Below are 17,619 nucleotides of genomic sequence, written 5' to 3'. Positions count from 1 at the left end.
GATTTTTTACTCTTTTTTTTATTTAAAGCATTGTTTGAGTGAAAAGAAACTCATTGCAACCAATTGGCATTAAAATAAATCAATTTAAATTTTTTTGCAAAATTTCTCAAAAAAATGGCAAGGGGTACCCCTTATGAAATTTTCGAGTTGAAAATTTTTTAAAATTTTTTTTCTGATTTTTTATTCTTTTTTAAATTTTAAGCACTATTTAAGTGAAAAGAAACTTATTGCAACAAAATTCGCATTAAAATATACCACATTTTTCAATTTTGCTAAATTACTCAAAAATGAGGAAAATTTTACATTTTCTCAAACAGGATAAGGAACTTGGTTCCTCGAATAACTTCTGGCACACACATCTGTGGGCATGGCCGTCCAAGAAGAAAATGTAGCCATTGGTGCCATCTATCGACCACAGGTTAAAGATTGGCGATCCGTTGGATACCGACCGAGTTATAGCCAAAACTTGGCGCAAAAATGAGCCTTATGAAAGTGTCAAATTTTTATAATTTTTCAATTTTTTTATAATTTTTCATTTTTTTTTTTGTTTAAAACATTATTTGAGTGAAATGAAACTTATTGCAACCAATTGGCATTGAAATAAATCAATTTAAATTTTTTTGCAAAATTTCCCAAAAAAACGTAAGGGGTAAACCTTATGAAATTTTCGAGTTAAAAATTTTTTTAAAATTTTTTTCTGATTTTTTATTCTTTTTTTAATTTAAAGCATTATTTGAGTGAAAAGAAACTTATTGCAACAAATTCGCATTAAAATTTTGCTAAATTGTTCAAAAATGAGGAAAATTTTACATTTTCTCAAACAGGGTATGGAACATGGTTCCTCGAATAACTTCTGGCACAAACATCTGAGGGCATGGCCGTCCAAGAATGAGCCTTAGAAGATTTTTAAATTCATATTTTTTTTATTACTTTTTAATCTTTTTTATTTAAAACATTATTTGAGTGAAAAGAAACTTATTTCAACCAATTCGCATTGAAATACATCTATTTATAAATTTTGCTACATTTCCCAAGAAAAAAGGATAAGGCTATAATAGGAATAGTCTTAGGAGATTGGCAAATTTCTTCTTGGCTTAACGACCTTACAGGTCACGGCGGCCATTTGTGGCTTACTAGACTTATTTTTTTTACCACGTAGCCGGAGAGTCAGTCCTTGCTACGGGGGGACGGTCCGGATGGGATTTGAACCCGGTCCGGCCGTGTGGACTGGCGCCGTTTATCACATGCACCACCGAGCCGCCCCTTTGGAAAATTTATAGAATTTATTTTTGGGAAATGTCGACGAGATGACATTTTTTTGGAAGTAACAGCCATTCTTCTGTTTTAAAAATAGTATTTACTTTCACATTAATTATTTACAACACGTACGTACTGTAAAAATAAAAAAGCTCTCGATTTTTTTTTTCAAACTTTACAATATGTAATGACACTCAACCGATCTAATTTTTGAATTTATATTTGTTTGCCTTGTTATTGCCTGCAAAATCGAGCTATCCTGGCCGCCATTAACAGAAAACTGTCATGGCGTCAAGTCGCGCTTCCAATACCTAGTGATTTTTCGCTGAAAACACACGTATAGCGAGTTTTCGCAATTTTTTTTATATGGAATATCAGGACAAGTGTTTTCATTTTGTCAAACCTTAAAATGGATGTCTTAAGTAAATGAATTGTGCATCAAAACAAAGCTTCTCTTGGTTGTAAGTTTATAGAATCTGTAGATTAAGTACATTTTCCCTCTATTATGTCTTTTGTGGATGTCCACTAAAATATTCGGTTTAAAAGCAGATTTAAAATTCAATTGTGATTTCTTGTAAAACGTCTGTATTAATATTAAATAAAATTAAAACTTAAAATAGAGATACAATAATATAATTACAATCAGCTTCAAATTAATATTTTCATTTAAATAAATAAACTTCTCGCGCATAAAATCACTTTCCTGGCATTTAAATTATTATCCCTTAATACATCATTGTTAGTACACGGCTAACTTTTGTAAGGTTCCATTCAACCCTGAACCCTGTACGTAACATCGCAACAAAAAACATCGCCCGTCAACCAACGTTTAAAGCTTTATCAGAACGCCCATTAAATTACTCACCGAGTCCGAAGTAGCCGGAAAAAATCGGTATAAAACACGTTAATCTAATCCGTTCGGAGGTTAGTCATAAACGATCCGTGCATTAGCAAACCCAACGTCAAGATGGCGTACAGTCCGACACTGCTGATACTAGCCGTCCTTTTCACGTGTACACTATGTTTGCCAAACAACTTACTCGCCGGCCGACGAATCCAGCTTCCGATGGAGAAAACTCCACGCATTCGTGGTGGCGTTCCTGTGGAACCGGGAGAGATTCCGTATGCGGCAGGATTGATGATTCAACAGCCAATTGGTAATCGGTGGTGTGGTGGAACTTTAGTATCAGTCAACTATGTGCTTACGGCAGCTAACTGTTTCACGAAGTGAGTATCGCAATAGGTTTAGTGGTTCAGACAGTGGCAGCTTAATAATGCTGAAGTAAACATTAACACGCGGTTTTATGGTTACTCTACAGTCCGGGTGCAACAACGGTTTTACTGGGTGCCTCAAACATGACCAACGTCGAGGACATCGTTATGGCAAGCGACGTCATCGTGCATCAAGCGTTTGTTCCGAACCAAAACCTTAACGATATAGCCTTGGTACGGTTGTCCCGGCCAGCTAACATTAGCAGTAAGTAAACCGAACTCAAACTCCACATGCCGATAGGTGGTTATCGCACATCCGCTCTCGAAATCAATCTGTACCGATAATTGTACCACCCAAAACCACAATCGAGTACCAACACACAGCTTTGTCCTTTGTTTTCCAGATTACATCAGATTAGCACGATTGCCTAACTGGAGACAGGCCGATTCATTGTTCCTAAATCAGCTAGCTACTGTTAGCGGTTGGGGAGCACTCGGACAGAATTCACCCGAAATTCTGCCACTGAACAATCTGCACCGTGTGAACGGTTCCGTCATCAGTAATACGGCCTGCAGTTTACAATTTCTTGGCGGCATTGCAGAGTCGCATGTCTGTGTTTCCACCAACAATGGTTCTCCCTGCCAGGGTGATCAAGGCGGGCCACTAACAGTAGAAGACGCAGACGGTAGTCAAACCGTAATCGGTGTGTTCGCTTTCATATCGGTACTGGGTTGTGAACTTGATCGGCCAGCAGTATACACAAGGCTTACACCCTACCTGGCCTGGATTGAAGCGAACTCGGATGTCGTCATACGTAACGATTTCGAGTTCTTCCCAACGCCACCGAATCCGCAGACAACTACTACTGGTGTGCCACAAACAACAACTGAAACGACTCCAATCACCACTACTACTGGTGCGCCTGATACAACCAGTGCGATTACTACTACCATGGAAACGACGATCACTACTACGATGGAAACGACCACTACAGAACTACCGCCTACCACTACCACCCAAATGTTTATGCCTCCACACAGGACGCACCAACCAAACATTAGGGTAGAACATCGTTAAGATCCCAGATAAACGGTCAGTTCAGTCAGTGACAGTTAGTCACACTAATAAAGCATCAAGTACATGATATGCAATTAAGTATAGTTTTTTTTGATATATTTATATAATCGGAGGTAAGCTAAACGTTTACATCTTAAGCACCGAACACGTAATCCGAGTTCTGCTCGATGAAGTCCCGATAGAAGGACACACGCACCCAGACGGAGGGAATGCCCGAAGCACAGCCCTGTGCCGACACGAACGAAGCAATACCGATCTCCAGACTGTTACCATTGTCCACTACCGTGAGGGGACCGCCCGAGTCACCGTTGCACACCGATCGTCCACCGGTAGCATCCAGGCACACGTTCTGATCCGAAACCAGAATAATGTTCCATGCGCTGACACAAGCGGCATTCGTCATGACCGGGTTGTTCGTGTACATCAGGACATCTGACGCACCCGGGAGTGCGTCCGAGGTACGTCCGAAACCGGACGCCGTACCAACCATACCAGCGAACGTGCGGCTGTCGGAGCGAGCCGGAAGATCAATCGGCTGTACGCGATCGTTAAAGACAGCTGGGCTGTTTAGACGAACCGTGGCAATGTCGTTGCGAATAAGCGTCGGGTTGTAGCTCGGATGTACGGCCACACCGGACTGTACGTATCCGATACGCTGCTGGGTCGGCTCGACATTGATGCGATTGTGGGCACCGAGGATTGCCGTACCGTCCACAGCGACAGCACCACCACCATCGACGACGCAGTGAGCCGCCGTCAGGATGTAGTTGCTCGTGATGACGGTACCACCGCAGAGACCACCACCGGCAGCAAAGTTACTGAGCAGCGCAATCTGATACGGGAACTGACCGGGTACGGCTTCCTGCCCGTTTACGATACGCTGGGATGGACGGGCGTGGCGCAAGAACTGAAGCTCTGCCGGCAATCGCTGCCAGTAGTGATCGAACTCCTCGATCGGTTTCACCTGCGACCAGTCAATGTCGATCCATTCGCCACTAGCGGCCACAGCCAACGCCAACAGGGCAACCACAATGAAGGTTTTCATCTTGCTTTCGCTGATTCTACCGACGATCTACACGGTGCAGAACGGTTTGTGAGGTACTTTATACAGAGTCCCGACGAATTACTACGTCAACCCTGTTATGCGTAAAGGTGTGGATTAATCAACGCAAGATAACACATTCAAGGCGTCTTTTTGGGAAATTCCAATACATGGGACGTTGGTACGCTTCTTCAAATCAACAACAACAAAAAACCACGGTTATGATTTATTTGTTATCGAAAATTTCCCAACGAGAGATATGGCAATGCAGAGATAGTGGGGTTTTTTTGTATGTTTTCATTAATTTTGGCCTTATCATACAGTTTGATAAAAGGTTAAGCAGTTTGAAGCCTGTTGTACAAAAGATGACGATTATTGGAAACTCCAAGGCACGTAGCGTGATTTTATATTAAAGGTTTGTTTTATGTACTAAGATATCTAAGAATTGTTGGAAATATATTATATCCTGAATATCAACTGGCCATTGAATATCTTTTGAACATGTCGCGATACTCTCTTCTAATTGTAACCTTTCTGGAGGAGCTAGAAAGCCATTACACCACCTCAGTTAAGCCCTACCAAGACCCCTCTGTGCATGTTGGGTATTTATTAATTTCCACAGACAGAAATATAACCTGTTCCCGATCAGCACCTTTGTACAGAAACTAATGTGTTGTCTGTGTAGATTTTTGACCAACAAGGATGAGGTTTTAAATAACCTTAGAAACATTTTGTCATTTCTTTCATTCTTTGATAAACGTCTGCTACTTTAGAGAGGTCTAAACCAATGTCATTGGAGCGTGCGAGAATATTAATTGAATTACAGAAGATTATTTCATCCCCTAGTCTTGTTTCTCGCTCTCTCTTCTTGGCTTAATGGCATCTAAGATCATGCCGGCCATTTCTGGCTTACTAGACTTATTTTACCACGTAGCCGCATAGTCAGTCTTTGCTACGGGGGGACCCTCCGGATGGGATTTCATACTCGGCCCTCGGATACTCGATCCTCGGATACTCGATCCTCAGATACTCAGAACCGGCACCGTTTATCACATACACCATCGGATCGCTCCCTTCCCCGAATCTTAAATGGTCTTATTTTGGACAATACTTCAAGTGGGAACAAACCGAACCATTGTCTTTAACAACTTAGGAACTTAGGAATGAACTGGAATGCCACATTGATTAGAGTAATTTCATCAAGTCTAGTAAGCTTATCATAAATGGTTTTTCATAATCGTAGTCCCTGCGCCCAAAAATAGTTGAACGAATTAAAACGCAATGAAGTTTACTTTGTGTTGATATTAACATTATTATTAACTGCTATTAAATGTTCATCACTCATCGAGGGAAAGTTTGGCTTTCATCCGACACTATTTAAGCACCGAACACGTAGTCCGAGTTCTGCTCAATCCAGTCGCGGAAGAAGGAGATGCGCACCCACACGGAAGGAGCACCCGAAGCACAACCCTGTGCCGACACGAACGAAGCAATGCCAACCTCCAGGCTGCGGCCACTATCCTGCACAGCCAATGGACCACCGGAGTCACCGTTGCATGGTGAGCGACCACCGGAAGCATCGAGACACACGTTCTGGTCCTGTACGACAGCCGTGCTCCAGAAGCTGTTGCACTGAGCGTTGGACTGGATCGGGTTGCGCGTGAACATTACCACCGGCGAGGTAGCGGTGCTTGCGTCCGAGGTACGTCCGAAACCGGACGCCGTACCCTCCAGACCAGCGAACGTGCGGGCATCCGAACGGGCCGGAAGATCGATCGGTTGAACGCGTGCATTGAAGACGGCCGGAGTGCTCAGACGGACCGTGGCGATGTCGTTGCGGATCGTGGACGGGTTGTACTGTGGGTGTACGGACACACCGGCCTGGGTGAAGGTGATGCGCTGTTGCGTCGGTTCCACAACGGTACGGTCGTGGGCACCGAGGATTGCGGTACCACTGCCCGCCACTTGGCCACCACCATCGACGACGCAGTGAGCCGCCGTCAGGATGTAGTTGTTCGTGATGACGGTACCACCGCACAGACCGGTACCGGCGCCAAAGTTGCTGAGCAGCGCAATCTGGTAAGGGAACTGACCAGGCAGAGCCTCAACACCGTTCACGATGCGCTGGGATGGACGAACACGGCGCAGATACTGTGCTTCCGCTGGCAAACGCTGCCAGTAGTGATCGAACTCATCGATCGGTTTCACCTGCGACCAGTCAATGTCGATCCATTCGGCACTGGCCAAAGAACAAACGGCCAACAGACCGGCAATAACAAACGCTCCAGCGATCTTCATGGTTACTAGATTCCTTACCATCGGCTCTCTGAGGACTACTGATACTGAAACTGCGGTCTGGCACAAGCTTTTATTTGCCCCCGTGTGGTAATCCGTTTATCACAAGATACGATTGCCGGTTTGTTGAATTGTGTTGCGATAAGTGCCACCATCAAAAACTCCGACCGGATTTTCCAGAGCGAGATTATCATGGTGTGATAATACTTAACATTAAGCGGTTGTGGTATGATGAATTTCATTTTGGTGAAAGGATTTTCCAATTTCAAACACCAAGCAGTGACCTAGAATGTTTCACACCTGGACCTAAAGATGCGTTTAAGTATATGCCTAAGAACTTTGCAAACATTCGGTCGATCGGACACTATTGTAGGGCTCTACTCATTGTTAGTAACATTGACGTTATAGCGGTTACCGAAATTGTTTGCATCAATATATTCACTGGAAATGTACTTCTCTCCTTGAATCCTTGAGGATTAAGCAACCGATCATCCATCAAAGGAGGATCACTTTGTCGTTGTCACTTCCATAGACAACGGAACAATTCAGAACCATGTCTCTTCGTACGTTAGCCTGTATACAAACCACTAAGCTCATGACATTCACCATAGCAGATTGATAACGTCAAATGTGTTTCAGATTGCATATCTTTAGGCGCAGAGCAACACACGCCTTGATTGTTTGTGATCTTTATGTGAAAAAAGGACCACATTTTCCTAGCTATACAACCTGTGATAATTCCTTTCGTTTAGGTTTTTATTTACACAAAAGCATGTAGTTGTTTAAGTCTTCCACAAGCTTTATATTTTCTTCTTATTATACAATAAACAATCCGATAGAAATGTGATTTGTTCTGTTGCAGGTTTCAATCACATAAACAAACATACCGGAAACCTATTTTATTAATCTGGCAAACAAAATGTTTATCATAAATGATAAGACCACCCACCGCAAATAAGCATGACTGCTGTGTAAAACATATCATAAATTACCACCTAGTCTGCTATCGTTCATTCAATATCTCACTTTTCCGGTAGTCAATCATTTCGCAGATAAGATTATAGTAAGGGGTAATCTAAAGTTTACAGGATTTATTAACAGGCTTTCTCGTGTTCCGGTTCTGGACAATATGATTACCCAGACGATTAGATACTAAAGAGTACTCGTGAGAATTTTCAGAATTAATCATTTAAAACCCGTTTTCTCCCTATATTACGAGCATCCTCGTGATCCCACCACTGTTAAACAGCAATTAAATGAACAACGGATTGTTTCCTTCGCTGATATTATATATTATTCAAATGATATTATATATTATTCATCATTCAAGTTCAACAAACCACTACCGCAATTCATGTTTAAGCAAATCTAAGCACGGAATACATAGTCCGAGTTCAGGCGGATCCAATCACGGAAGTAGGAAACGCGCACCCACACGGAAGGAGCGCCGGATGTACAGCCATTGGCCGAAACAAACGATGCGATACCAATTTGCAGGCTGCGGCCCGCATCCTGCACCGTAAGTGGACCACCAGAATCGCCATGGCATGCCGAACGTCCACCGGTCGGGTCGAAGCAAACGTTCTGCGCCTGTACAACGGTAGTGCTCCAGTACTGATTGCACTGTGCATTGGTCATGACCGGATTGCGCACAAACATCAGCACCGTAGAGGGATCCGACGCATCCGAGGTACGACCGAAACCGGAAGCCGTTCCTTGTACACCACCAAACTGACGCGTGTCGGACAGTGCCGGAAGATCGATCGGCTGCACGTAGGTGTTGAAGACGGCCGGTGTATCCAACCGGATGGTAGCGATATCGTTACGGATGCTAGTCGAATCGTACTGCGAATGGACGCGGATGCCAGCAGTAACAAACGACATGCGCTGCTGGGTTGACTGAAAGACGTTACGATCTGTGGCACCGAGGAAGACAATGCCGCCCGTCACCGCCTGGTCGAAATCGTTCGTAACACAGTGGGCCGCCGTCAGGATGTAATTTCTCGTGAGAATAGTTCCACCGCACAAGCTATAGTAACCGTCGCCGGCCTCACTGTACACTACGGCCTGGTACGGGAACTGAGCCGTCGCAGCTAGCTGACCGTTCGTGATACGGCGCAGAGGATCACCGGCGGTACGCAGATACTGCAGCTCGGCCGGTAAACGTCGCCAGTAACGATCATACTCTTCGATCGACTTTACTCGCGTAAAATCGAAATCGATCGATTTCGAACTTGCCAAACTGCAAACGGCCAGCAAGCCGAGAAGAGCGAACGCACCCGCAAACTTCATCCTGAGTACTGTGTGTATTGAGGAGACCGCAAACTTTAGACAACTGATGTCCGGTTGAATGTTTCGCGCGCTATTTATTGTTCCCCGATCGGTCCGATTCGGATTATATCGCTAGGATCGAACCGAGATAAGCACACCGAGTACATAAGCAGGGCAATAAAAGGTCCATCAAACAAAACAGTCAAAGGTCTTGCACGGCTAGTCAGATATCTGGTTTAGTTCTTATGATTTTCGGGTTTAATTAACTGTTGTTACACGGTGGGTCACATGTTTGTACCGGGTATTATTTGCTACCTAGCAACCGTAGCACTATGCTTTGTTTACTATACCTTTTTGGTGGACGCTTGTAACCGATTGACCCACCCTGGTATCGTCCGCCCAACCGTTATCGATCTACGTGTTCAATGACTTCAAAATAGAACTAGGTTCGGTAATCTTTTGCAGACACGGATTGGTGTGTAATTTAATTGGGGTTACTGGTTTAATCGGACAGGAAAACAAAACGTCGTTTATCTAATCAAAGCGCTCAAAACATTTATACTATTTATACATTCGCAGTGGAGCACTTTCTTCGGATGATCGTGATAAAATGCATAACAGGATGTAGAGAATTTTGAAGATATTCATTCACTTCGTCATGTTCACGCATTTAATTAGCGTAACGTTACATTTATTGGAAGATTTGAAATGGTACACAAAGGCTCAACGATAGGTGAAATAGGACAGAATTCCTAAACAAAACTTAAACCGCTTTATATAAATATAAGTGCACTTCCTCTATTAGTAATCCGAATTCTCCAAAATCCACGGCAGGAAGTGTGTGATGCGTGCATAAACGGATGGATAGCTAACAGCACAACCGACCGCTTCACCGAACGATACGATGCCCACCTGCATTGGTCCAAACGCACCGTTCACCAACAACGGGCCGCCAGAATCACCGATGCAAGGAGACCTTCCGCTCGCGACACTCATGCACATGTTTTGATCTTCCACGTAGAACGCAGACCAGTACAAGACACACTCGGCGTTCGTAATGATCGGATTGAGCGTGTAGCGCAGGAACCGGGACATTGTGGTACTGACCGTGGATGTACGCCCGTACCCAGTCACGGTGCCCTGCATATTGACGAACGTTCGCTGATCGGTTGGTTCAGGCAGAAGCACCGGCTGAATGCGGGCCGTGTAACTGATGGGTGCATTCAACAGTACCGTCGCTATATCGTTGCGTACATTAACGAACGAATATCCTGGATGGATCGTAATGCCTGCCGTATTGAATCTAATACGCTGCTGCTCTGGTTCAACAATGGTACGATCGTACGCACCCATAATGGCGAGACCTCCATTTGCCTTTATTCCTGCACCTTCCGCCACACAATGGGCAGCCGTCAGGATAAAGATGTTGGTCAGTACGGTTGCTCCACAGAACGATGTACCTAGCGTGAATTCGGACAGTAGCACCACGTGATATGGGAACTGGCCCGGTATAGCAACGTACCCGTTTACAATGCGACTCGCAGGACTTGGTAACGTATTGCGTATCTGCTGCAACTCCACCGGGAGCCTTGTCCAATAGTGATCGAACTCGTCGATGGATCGTACCTTGGACCAATCGACATCCGTGCCATTAATTGCACTTTGCTCGCTGGCAAAGGTACCGCCCAACAGTACAATCAACACACAAAGTTTAATGGCCATATTTTAAGCTCAACTTGCTTGATTCGTTCCAAACTTCTACTGTGAACTGTGAACTATGATCGTGGGGTGCCATTTTTATACCCAAATTTTTCAGCACAAACCACACGTGAATGGAGGTTTGTAGGTCAACCACCAAATTCGCACACAAGATAAAGAATTATTACCATTCTTTTTTTTTGTGGAGTAAGTTATCTGAAGTGACAAACTGAATTACGGCAATTTGGTTAGCGCATCGCATTCTAGGGTATCTGATAACGGCCTTCATAATTCAAAAGACAACAACGTTTTACGATGTGCCGTATGTCATAATGTATGAAAACAGAAGGTTTGACCCCAAAAACTTTTTGCACAGCAAAATATTTACTAATCCATTTGATTAGCTTTAAACAGTAAAAGTTAGATTATCGCATTATTTTGGACCATCCTCGTGATAGGCTTGGAAGGAAATTTTGGGTTGGGTCGTCCGATATCATTCTCATGACATGATCAGTTTATCCATGGTTTCGTCACTTTTAACATGACTTAACAATGACTATCCTGCTACGGGTAAATAAGAAGTCAAGGAAAGATAGTAATGACCTCTTGAGGTTGTAGTGCCACAAATGAATGTAGAATCTTTGAAATAGAGTGGACGAGAGAGTCGTAGTGATGTACTAATTTAAGTTTAGTCTTGTTTTCTGTAGTCCAAGATAAGTTGGTCAGCGTCTACAACGATTATTTTCCAACGTTTTACAGTAAATGCTTAGAAATACTAAGACATACATACATATGTACATAGATACTGATAGAAGTAGTATATCAAGGTGTAAAATGCTCAAAGATATCACTTGCATCTTTACTATACTGATCTATAGCTTGTAAAATAGACGTAGGCCAGCATAAATACTAGGTTTTTGGGGGTTTCATATTACGATTCTTTGCTGTGCAGCTCCTACATAGTCCCAAAGATGAATCATAGCCATGTGGCGCATAGCGTCAACATTTTATGATAATGATCATATCATCACCAACATGGTCGTCAACCTCAATTAAATGTTATTTTTACATCCAACAATCAAACCTTTTGATCATGAAAAGAAGGCCATTTTCCCTTCGAAGAATGGCATTCTAAAATCACTACACTTGGTCCAAAATGGCAAAACCTTGGTATAAGAATTCAAAGCTCCCAACTTAACCCTTCGCTGACGTACTGACGATTCTGTGCCGTGCGTTTTGCGATGGGTGTGCGGTAGCTGGACGCTCCTGTTGATTGACAACTTCCGAGATCGACCCCGACGAAGAGACAATCTTATCGTCCAGATCGACCAGTACTTTCCCATATCGCTCAACTACAAAAAGACAAAGACATTGGACGATATCGCAAAATGGGTGATAAAATTGTTCCACACCATTGGTGACCGTTTCAGATCGTTGGTGAAACCGTAGTGCTGTACCGGACAAAACACAGAAACGCGCATTTGTGTACAGGATGTCATCCTTACTAGCTGCCTGGTGTATCGTCGTTCCGTATCTGTTAGTGTTGTTAATATTGTGCGCCTCCAATGGAGATACTTCTCCAGTGCTGCGACGAACGAAACCGTCGAAGATGGGCATGTTCTGGACGACGATGCGGAACGCATCCGCACCATCATCGTCATCTTTTCTATCGGCTGCATCCAACATGGTGTACCGTCCGCAACTGATAATCGATCGAGCGTCGGTTAGTAAGGTGGCCGGTGGAACGATTGCGAAAAACGAACAATTCCCGCATCTGGTTGCAATCATTCTTATCTTTGCCGACGGTTCTGACACGCTGTGCGGTGGATCTATTCTCGCCGATCGTTACATTCTAACTGCCGCCCACTGTCTGTATGGAATGCACGAAGCGACAATTATTCCCGGTCAAACGGGGATACAGATTCCGTTCGCAGCTGATACCGTTACCGTGACGGTTAAACCCTCCGATACCATCCTACATCCGGGCTACGATCCGGTTGATATACTCAACGATATTGCACTTATCCGTCTGCCCAAACCACTTACCTTTTCATCCCGCGTGCAACCGATCCGTTTACCGTCCTGGACGAATGCGTACACCGATCTTACCGGATATGATTCGATAGTGTCCGGTTGGGGCGCTCAATCGAACGATGACTATGCTGAGATTGCGGACGAGATGCGGCTCGAACTGCATTATGCTACCAATACGATTGTCCCGAATGAAGTGTGCTACCGAGTGTATGGGTCGATCATTCGCGATCAACAGATTTGTGTGGCGGGTGAAGGTGGTCGCAATCCTTGCCAGGGTGACTCCGGTGGACCGCTGACGGTGAAGTTCGATGGCCATCGTCTGACGCAGGTCGGTATCGTTTCGTACGGTTCGGTTCTTGGCTGCCAAAATGGTGTACCAGGCGTGTATACGCGCGTCTCGTCTTACGTCGAATGGATCGTTTACCATACGGGAATAGTTACGTAGATGAGCTTCAGTTTAAAAAGAGAATCCTGTCTGATATTGTGCTTATTTATCTTTTAATAAGCATGTATATCAAATCGCACAGATCGACATCTGCGTTAAACATAATGTATAAAAACTATTCATTTAATCTTTCAAGTAAATGTGAACAGTTTTTGCATTGAAATAAATAAAATGGATATAAATGTTTACAACGGCAATCCTCGAAAACTAGTTATTTCTTTTTAAAAAAACATCATTTTGGACGAAACATATTTCTTGTAAATATTTCTAAAAGAAAGAAAGGTGAAAGTAGAAAATAAACACAATTTACATTTGAAAGCCCTTTTTTTATATTACAACGGATTGTTCAAAATCAAACAAAAGGGTTTACGAAACGTCTGAAATCGTCTAACGTATTGTAACGTCTGCGCTTTTGTAACGCTGCTCCACGAACAAACCGTTACGTCCAACTGTCAGCGGTTTAAAACCACTCAAAATAAACAGCTGTTTCCCAACATCCAGCACGGTTGTAAAAAGCAAGAGATTCACAGCGAAATAATGGATAAAGGTTAGTTAAAACAGTGTATAACAACAATTACTCGATACGGGGTTTATATGTTTCCTTCCGCAGATACATCACGACGCATAAATATCTGTAAAACAGTGGACGAAGTGCGCATGTTAAGTATGTTGTTTTCGTATAAACATATTTTGTGCCCCTCAACAAAATGTAATTATGTTTTACATGCTTTTCGTCATAAATGGTTTCAAACAGATGCACAAAACGATAAACTGCTAAAAGATTTCGGCATCGATGTGTTTACATTAGCCGATTCCGCACAGGAACTGTTGGACCAATTCGTACAGATACGGCTTAACACCGGGCTTTGTATCGAAGGGCCCCAGATGTCGTTTCTAGAGGAGTTTCTTTATCAGCGGGAAGCCAAACGACTCGAAGCTAAAACACAAGCAATTACACTACGTTCGGATGTTGCTTCACTACGACGGCAATGTGACAATGAGGCAAAGGATGTGCGCCGGCTAGAAAGCTTTCTCGAAGATGCGCAGAAGCTCGCAACGTCAACGGATGAGTTTGAGAAGAAAAAGGCTAACCAGGAGAAGAATAATGAAGTTGTGAAGGGCAAAATTGTAAGTATTGCATACACTTTGCTGTGACAAATAAAATGAAACAGCTGTAATAGAAAAATTCTTCTTCAATAGGAATCTCTTCCAAGCATTCCCGACGACATCAAATTAGATGAACTGATCGCAAACGTACGTCTTCTGGAAGAGGAGGATGCTGGACGGCGAGGTGCTGATAAGTGAACAAACAAACGGAGAATAATAACAAAGGCATACAAACATCCGAAGGTACAAAAAAAATGGGAAATCACACACGAGACTGGGGACATACATTATGGGAAAGGCAAAAATATACATACCACCGTCCTTTACGGGGATTTTTGCTGTTGCTGACATGTTCTCTCCCCGATTACCATTTGGTGGACTTTTGTTTCATCTTAAAATCACGCATTCCATGCTCCTAGCTGCTGACGAATGAGTCAGCTCATGACGATTGGGAATCTGATTAAAAAAGAGAAGGGATGGTAAATCACCGTATGTTTTGTGACGCACAGGAAGGATAGTTCTATCTCATACTAGGTATGTAAAAAGCTCTTCAAAGGTGGAACAAGTGAAATTAAAAATATTATTAAAGATTTAAAAAAAACCCAACCCGTCATCAGATCTGTTGCACGTGAATATCTCTATTTGCTCGTTTCCAATCATGATGCCCCCTTCGAGTGCCCACTGGCGCGATTAATTAAGATAACAAATTGTCGTCTGCATCATCTTCCTATCATCATTCTCAGCTGTCGACCGGTATCAGTAAAGATTGCCAACAGTAGCTGTCAATAAGCAATATCTGAACGGGCTGATGTTACTTCCCTGATAATACAACATTGTATGCTACAATGCCGTTCCTGTTTTGGTCTCCTCTTACTGATGCTGCATTAAACTCTAACGCCAACGGGATTACGCAGGAAGGTCTTCTTCTTCAGTCCGATCTTCTTCGATTTCGATACTCTAGGTAGAACTTTGGGGGATTCTAAAAGCGGAGAAACCATAACATTACGCATTTTCAATACACTTACATGCTAAGGCGAATGATACGAACGAAGGAATTAAATATCAGCGATGGTGATGAAATAGAGGGTTAGCAAAGGGAGCATGCAGGAAGTTAGGAATGCGATGCTAGAGCCAGAATTATCCGGATCATCATCAGCAGGGAATGGTGTGTCCGGGAGATCGATATAATTACCACGGAACATGTAGCACTGTTCGAAGCTGGATCGCTTCAGTCCGGTAAAGGTCGGCTGATAGTTGTAGATAACGTGCTTCTCCAGTAGAGCTTCACTCGTAAACTGATGATCACTTTTGCGTGACTCTTCAATGAAAAAGTCGGCAAAGAATTGTGCCGCCCGGATAGCGTTCGCGGTGTGGGAGATGTTCTTGTTCTGCACCCACTCGTAGATGTTCTTCTCCGGGTGGAACTGAATACCGTAGAATGGGTAGCTGTAGGGGAAGAATGGAACAACATTAGTACAACAAATTACATCTGAATGGGGCATCGTTATGTGATGGAAACATTACGCCTTGTGCTCGATAGTGGAGATAAATTCCATCCCGTTCCAGTCCTGGTCGACTGACATTACGCGCCAATCCTGATCCAACCCGTAAGCAGTCAGATTCGCTTCGGTTACACAGAACTGATGGAAGTTGGCCGTTACTGGCTCGTTGCTCAAGATGTCGATCACATCATTAGGTGCTCCGGCAAACAGACGGCTGTTGCGAAAATCGTTCTTAAAGTTTAACGGCAGTGCTTGGCTGTTGGAACTACAGTGTGCCCGATGTTCGCTACCGTTCGCTGCCAAATAGGTGAGCAGTTCGAAACCCAAACAAGTACCCCAGATCGGGAAGTAATCGCCATTTTCGTTGTACTGCACCGCTATATCGTAAATGTGTCGGCCAGCCTCAGCATAACCGTTGCTCTGGTTGAACCAGGTAGCACCGCCCGGTAGGAGCACTCCGTTCAGGCTGGACATAATGTTTTTGTAATAATCCACCGGTTGGTTGATCCTATTGATTAATATGTTTGATTTTATTCTTTGTAGCTTTTTTTCCTCGCACATAAAACATGCCCTTGGAACACTCACCATATCGGTACGACGCGAGCACCTGCTCCCTCGACGAATTTTACGTACGACGCTGCAATGTAGCTGTCGTACCCTTCATCTCCATAGTTTTGCGTCATTAAATAGGACAGCTCCTGGGACAGAATGCCAATGACGGGCTCATCATTCACCATTGTAACATACGGCACGAATCGTTCCTGACTTTCGATCACATGCTTTGCGTGACCCTGATTGACCAACAGCAGCACCAAACTAATAAACACTTGCGTCTTCATTATGCTTCCGGTTCTACTACTTTCCGTGCAGCAATTTGCATCCACACTCGGTACCGGTCCAGCTGATACTAACTGCTGTACGAGCGAGGCTTTCGGTTCAAATAAGGTGGTGACACAAGTGCACTCTCTGCTATCAAGCTCACTGAATAATTAATTACCGCTCCATTGGGAACGACAACAACAACCATTGGCAGAGAAAACCGTGCACCGTATTACGCTTCTCATACCTTCAGATGGTAGCAGATTACTCTTATCGCGCATCAGCACACGAACCGCTGCCAATGCAGACGACGAGTATATCAGCCCTTTTCAGACGGATCATACATCATATAAGAAAAACGATCAGCAACGATCGATAGACGTAAGGAGAGAACAAACGAATGATTTATTTTGTGTACGCACACCAGAATGTTCATCCCGCGTTCGATCTTGTGCGATGAGCAGTATGACGTCAACGGTGACGTACACATGTGTCCAACAACCGAAATAATTTCATTTTGATTCTCTTGACATCATCTCTTTTCTCCAAGTATGTTCAAAAACCGATGCACTTTTGATGGTTTTTTACACACTCTATTTTTCTACCTTTAATCGGTAAGCGTTTACCGTTTTAACATTGTATAAAAAGATGTTTCAAACAACCACAATGCACTGAATTGCGAGAGAGCATCACTTGAGCAACGTGTGCGAGTTGCGTTAAATTGGTTTACCGATTAAAAATGATGATCGCGCGACTCTTCTCCTCATCCGCGTGTCTTGCCAAGCTTTACAGGCTTGTCAAACACACAAACGTGCAAACTATTTTCGAAGGTAACATTTTAGTTCTTAAGTATTAGTAA

The 17,619-nt window shown here is 43.6% G+C and overlaps 7 protein-coding genes across 7 annotated transcripts; 3 read left to right on the top strand and 4 right to left on the bottom strand.

Moving 5' to 3' along the window:
• The first annotated feature begins 1,312 nt into the window (after positions 1-1,312).
• On the top strand, positions 1,313-3,559 carry LOC125769289 (collagenase-like). Its single transcript, XM_049437952.1, has 3 exons — positions 1,313-2,484; positions 2,577-2,734; positions 2,874-3,559. Exons 1-3 carry the CDS (start codon positions 2,225-2,227, stop codon positions 3,545-3,547), a joined length of 1,092 nt encoding a protein of 363 aa, XP_049293909.1. The 5' UTR covers positions 1,313-2,224; the 3' UTR covers positions 3,548-3,559.
• Positions 3,560-3,593: 34 nt separating this feature from the next.
• LOC125772374 (transmembrane protease serine 9-like) lies at positions 3,594-7,236 on the bottom strand. The gene is made up of 3 exons (XM_049444021.1): positions 5,980-7,236; positions 4,675-4,684; positions 3,594-4,619 (listed from the first exon to the last, which is right to left on the bottom strand). Exons 1-3 carry the CDS (start codon positions 6,906-6,908, stop codon positions 3,681-3,683), a joined length of 1,878 nt encoding a protein of 625 aa, XP_049299978.1. The 5' UTR covers positions 6,909-7,236; the 3' UTR covers positions 3,594-3,680.
• Positions 7,237-8,192: 956 nt separating this feature from the next.
• On the bottom strand, positions 8,193-9,373 carry LOC125769299 (brachyurin-like). Its single transcript, XM_049437970.1, has one exon. It carries the CDS (start codon positions 9,174-9,176, stop codon positions 8,253-8,255), a length of 924 nt encoding a protein of 307 aa, XP_049293927.1. The 5' UTR covers positions 9,177-9,373; the 3' UTR covers positions 8,193-8,252.
• Positions 9,374-9,892: 519 nt separating this feature from the next.
• On the bottom strand, positions 9,893-11,599 carry LOC125769300 (brachyurin-like). The gene has a single exon (XM_049437971.1). The coding sequence runs from the start codon at positions 10,875-10,877 to the stop codon at positions 9,957-9,959; it is 921 nt and encodes a 306-aa protein (XP_049293928.1). The 5' UTR covers positions 10,878-11,599; the 3' UTR covers positions 9,893-9,956.
• Positions 11,600-11,657: 58 nt separating this feature from the next.
• On the top strand, positions 11,658-13,523 carry LOC125769297 (brachyurin-like). Its single transcript, XM_049437968.1, has one exon. The coding sequence runs from the start codon at positions 12,346-12,348 to the stop codon at positions 13,330-13,332; it is 987 nt and encodes a 328-aa protein (XP_049293925.1). The 5' UTR covers positions 11,658-12,345; the 3' UTR covers positions 13,333-13,523.
• A 241-nt stretch (positions 13,524-13,764) lies between these two features.
• LOC125769310 (uncharacterized) lies at positions 13,765-14,997 on the top strand. Its single transcript, XM_049437981.1, has 4 exons — positions 13,765-13,879; positions 13,943-13,996; positions 14,087-14,460; positions 14,533-14,997. Exons 1-4 carry the CDS (start codon positions 13,870-13,872, stop codon positions 14,635-14,637), a joined length of 543 nt encoding a protein of 180 aa, XP_049293938.1. The 5' UTR covers positions 13,765-13,869; the 3' UTR covers positions 14,638-14,997.
• Positions 14,998-15,057: 60 nt separating this feature from the next.
• Positions 15,058-17,146, bottom strand: LOC125769290 (gamma-glutamyl hydrolase A-like). The gene is made up of 4 exons (XM_049437953.1): positions 16,527-17,146; positions 15,964-16,449; positions 15,632-15,885; positions 15,058-15,418 (listed from the first exon to the last, which is right to left on the bottom strand). The coding sequence occupies exons 1-4, from the start codon at positions 16,778-16,780 to the stop codon at positions 15,324-15,326; spliced, it is 1,089 nt and encodes a 362-aa protein (XP_049293910.1). The 5' UTR covers positions 16,781-17,146; the 3' UTR covers positions 15,058-15,323.
• Between the last annotated feature and the right edge of the window lie 473 nt (positions 17,147-17,619).

Source organism: Anopheles funestus, chromosome 3RL, assembly GCF_943734845.2.
Source record: "Anopheles funestus chromosome 3RL, idAnoFuneDA-416_04, whole genome shotgun sequence".
NCBI lineage: Eukaryota > Metazoa > Arthropoda > Insecta > Diptera > Culicidae > Anopheles > Anopheles funestus.
This window is presented reverse-complemented; position numbering and strand designations above follow the sequence as displayed.

Excerpts from the sequence above, each read along its gene's own strand:
- LOC125769299 (XM_049437970.1), bottom strand. The coding sequence starts at position 9,176 with ATGAAGTTTGCGGGTGCGTTCGCTCTTCTCGGCTTGCTGGCCGTTTGC.
- LOC125772374 (XM_049444021.1), bottom strand. The coding sequence starts at position 6,908 with ATGGTAAGGAATCTAGTAACCATGAAGATCGCTGGAGCGTTTGTTATT.
- LOC125769289 (XM_049437952.1), top strand. The coding sequence starts at position 2,225 with ATGGCGTACAGTCCGACACTGCTGATACTAGCCGTCCTTTTCACGTGT. Across the intron at positions 2,485-2,576 it reads GCAGCTAACTGTTTCACGAA|TCCGGGTGCAACAACGGTTT; the intron begins GTGAGTATCGCA and ends GTTACTCTACAG. Across the intron at positions 2,735-2,873 it reads CCGGCCAGCTAACATTAGCA|ATTACATCAGATTAGCACGA; the intron begins GTAAGTAAACCG and ends TTTGTTTTCCAG.
- LOC125769297 (XM_049437968.1), top strand. The coding sequence starts at position 12,346 with ATGTCATCCTTACTAGCTGCCTGGTGTATCGTCGTTCCGTATCTGTTA.
- LOC125769300 (XM_049437971.1), bottom strand. The coding sequence starts at position 10,877 with ATGGCCATTAAACTTTGTGTGTTGATTGTACTGTTGGGCGGTACCTTT.
- LOC125769310 (XM_049437981.1), top strand. Across the intron at positions 13,997-14,086 it reads GGACGAAGTGCGCATGTTAA|ATGCACAAAACGATAAACTG; the intron begins GTATGTTGTTTT and ends GGTTTCAAACAG. Across the intron at positions 14,461-14,532 it reads AAGTTGTGAAGGGCAAAATT|GAATCTCTTCCAAGCATTCC; the intron begins GTAAGTATTGCA and ends CTTCTTCAATAG.
- LOC125769290 (XM_049437953.1), bottom strand. The coding sequence starts at position 16,780 with ATGAAGACGCAAGTGTTTATTAGTTTGGTGCTGCTGTTGGTCAATCAG. Across the intron at positions 15,886-15,963 it reads TCCACTATCGAGCACAAGGC|CTACCCATTCTACGGTATTC; the intron begins GTAATGTTTCCA and ends CTTCCCCTACAG. Across the intron at positions 15,419-15,631 it reads ACAGTGCTACATGTTCCGTG|AATCCCCCAAAGTTCTACCT; the intron begins GTAATTATATCG and ends CTCCGCTTTTAG.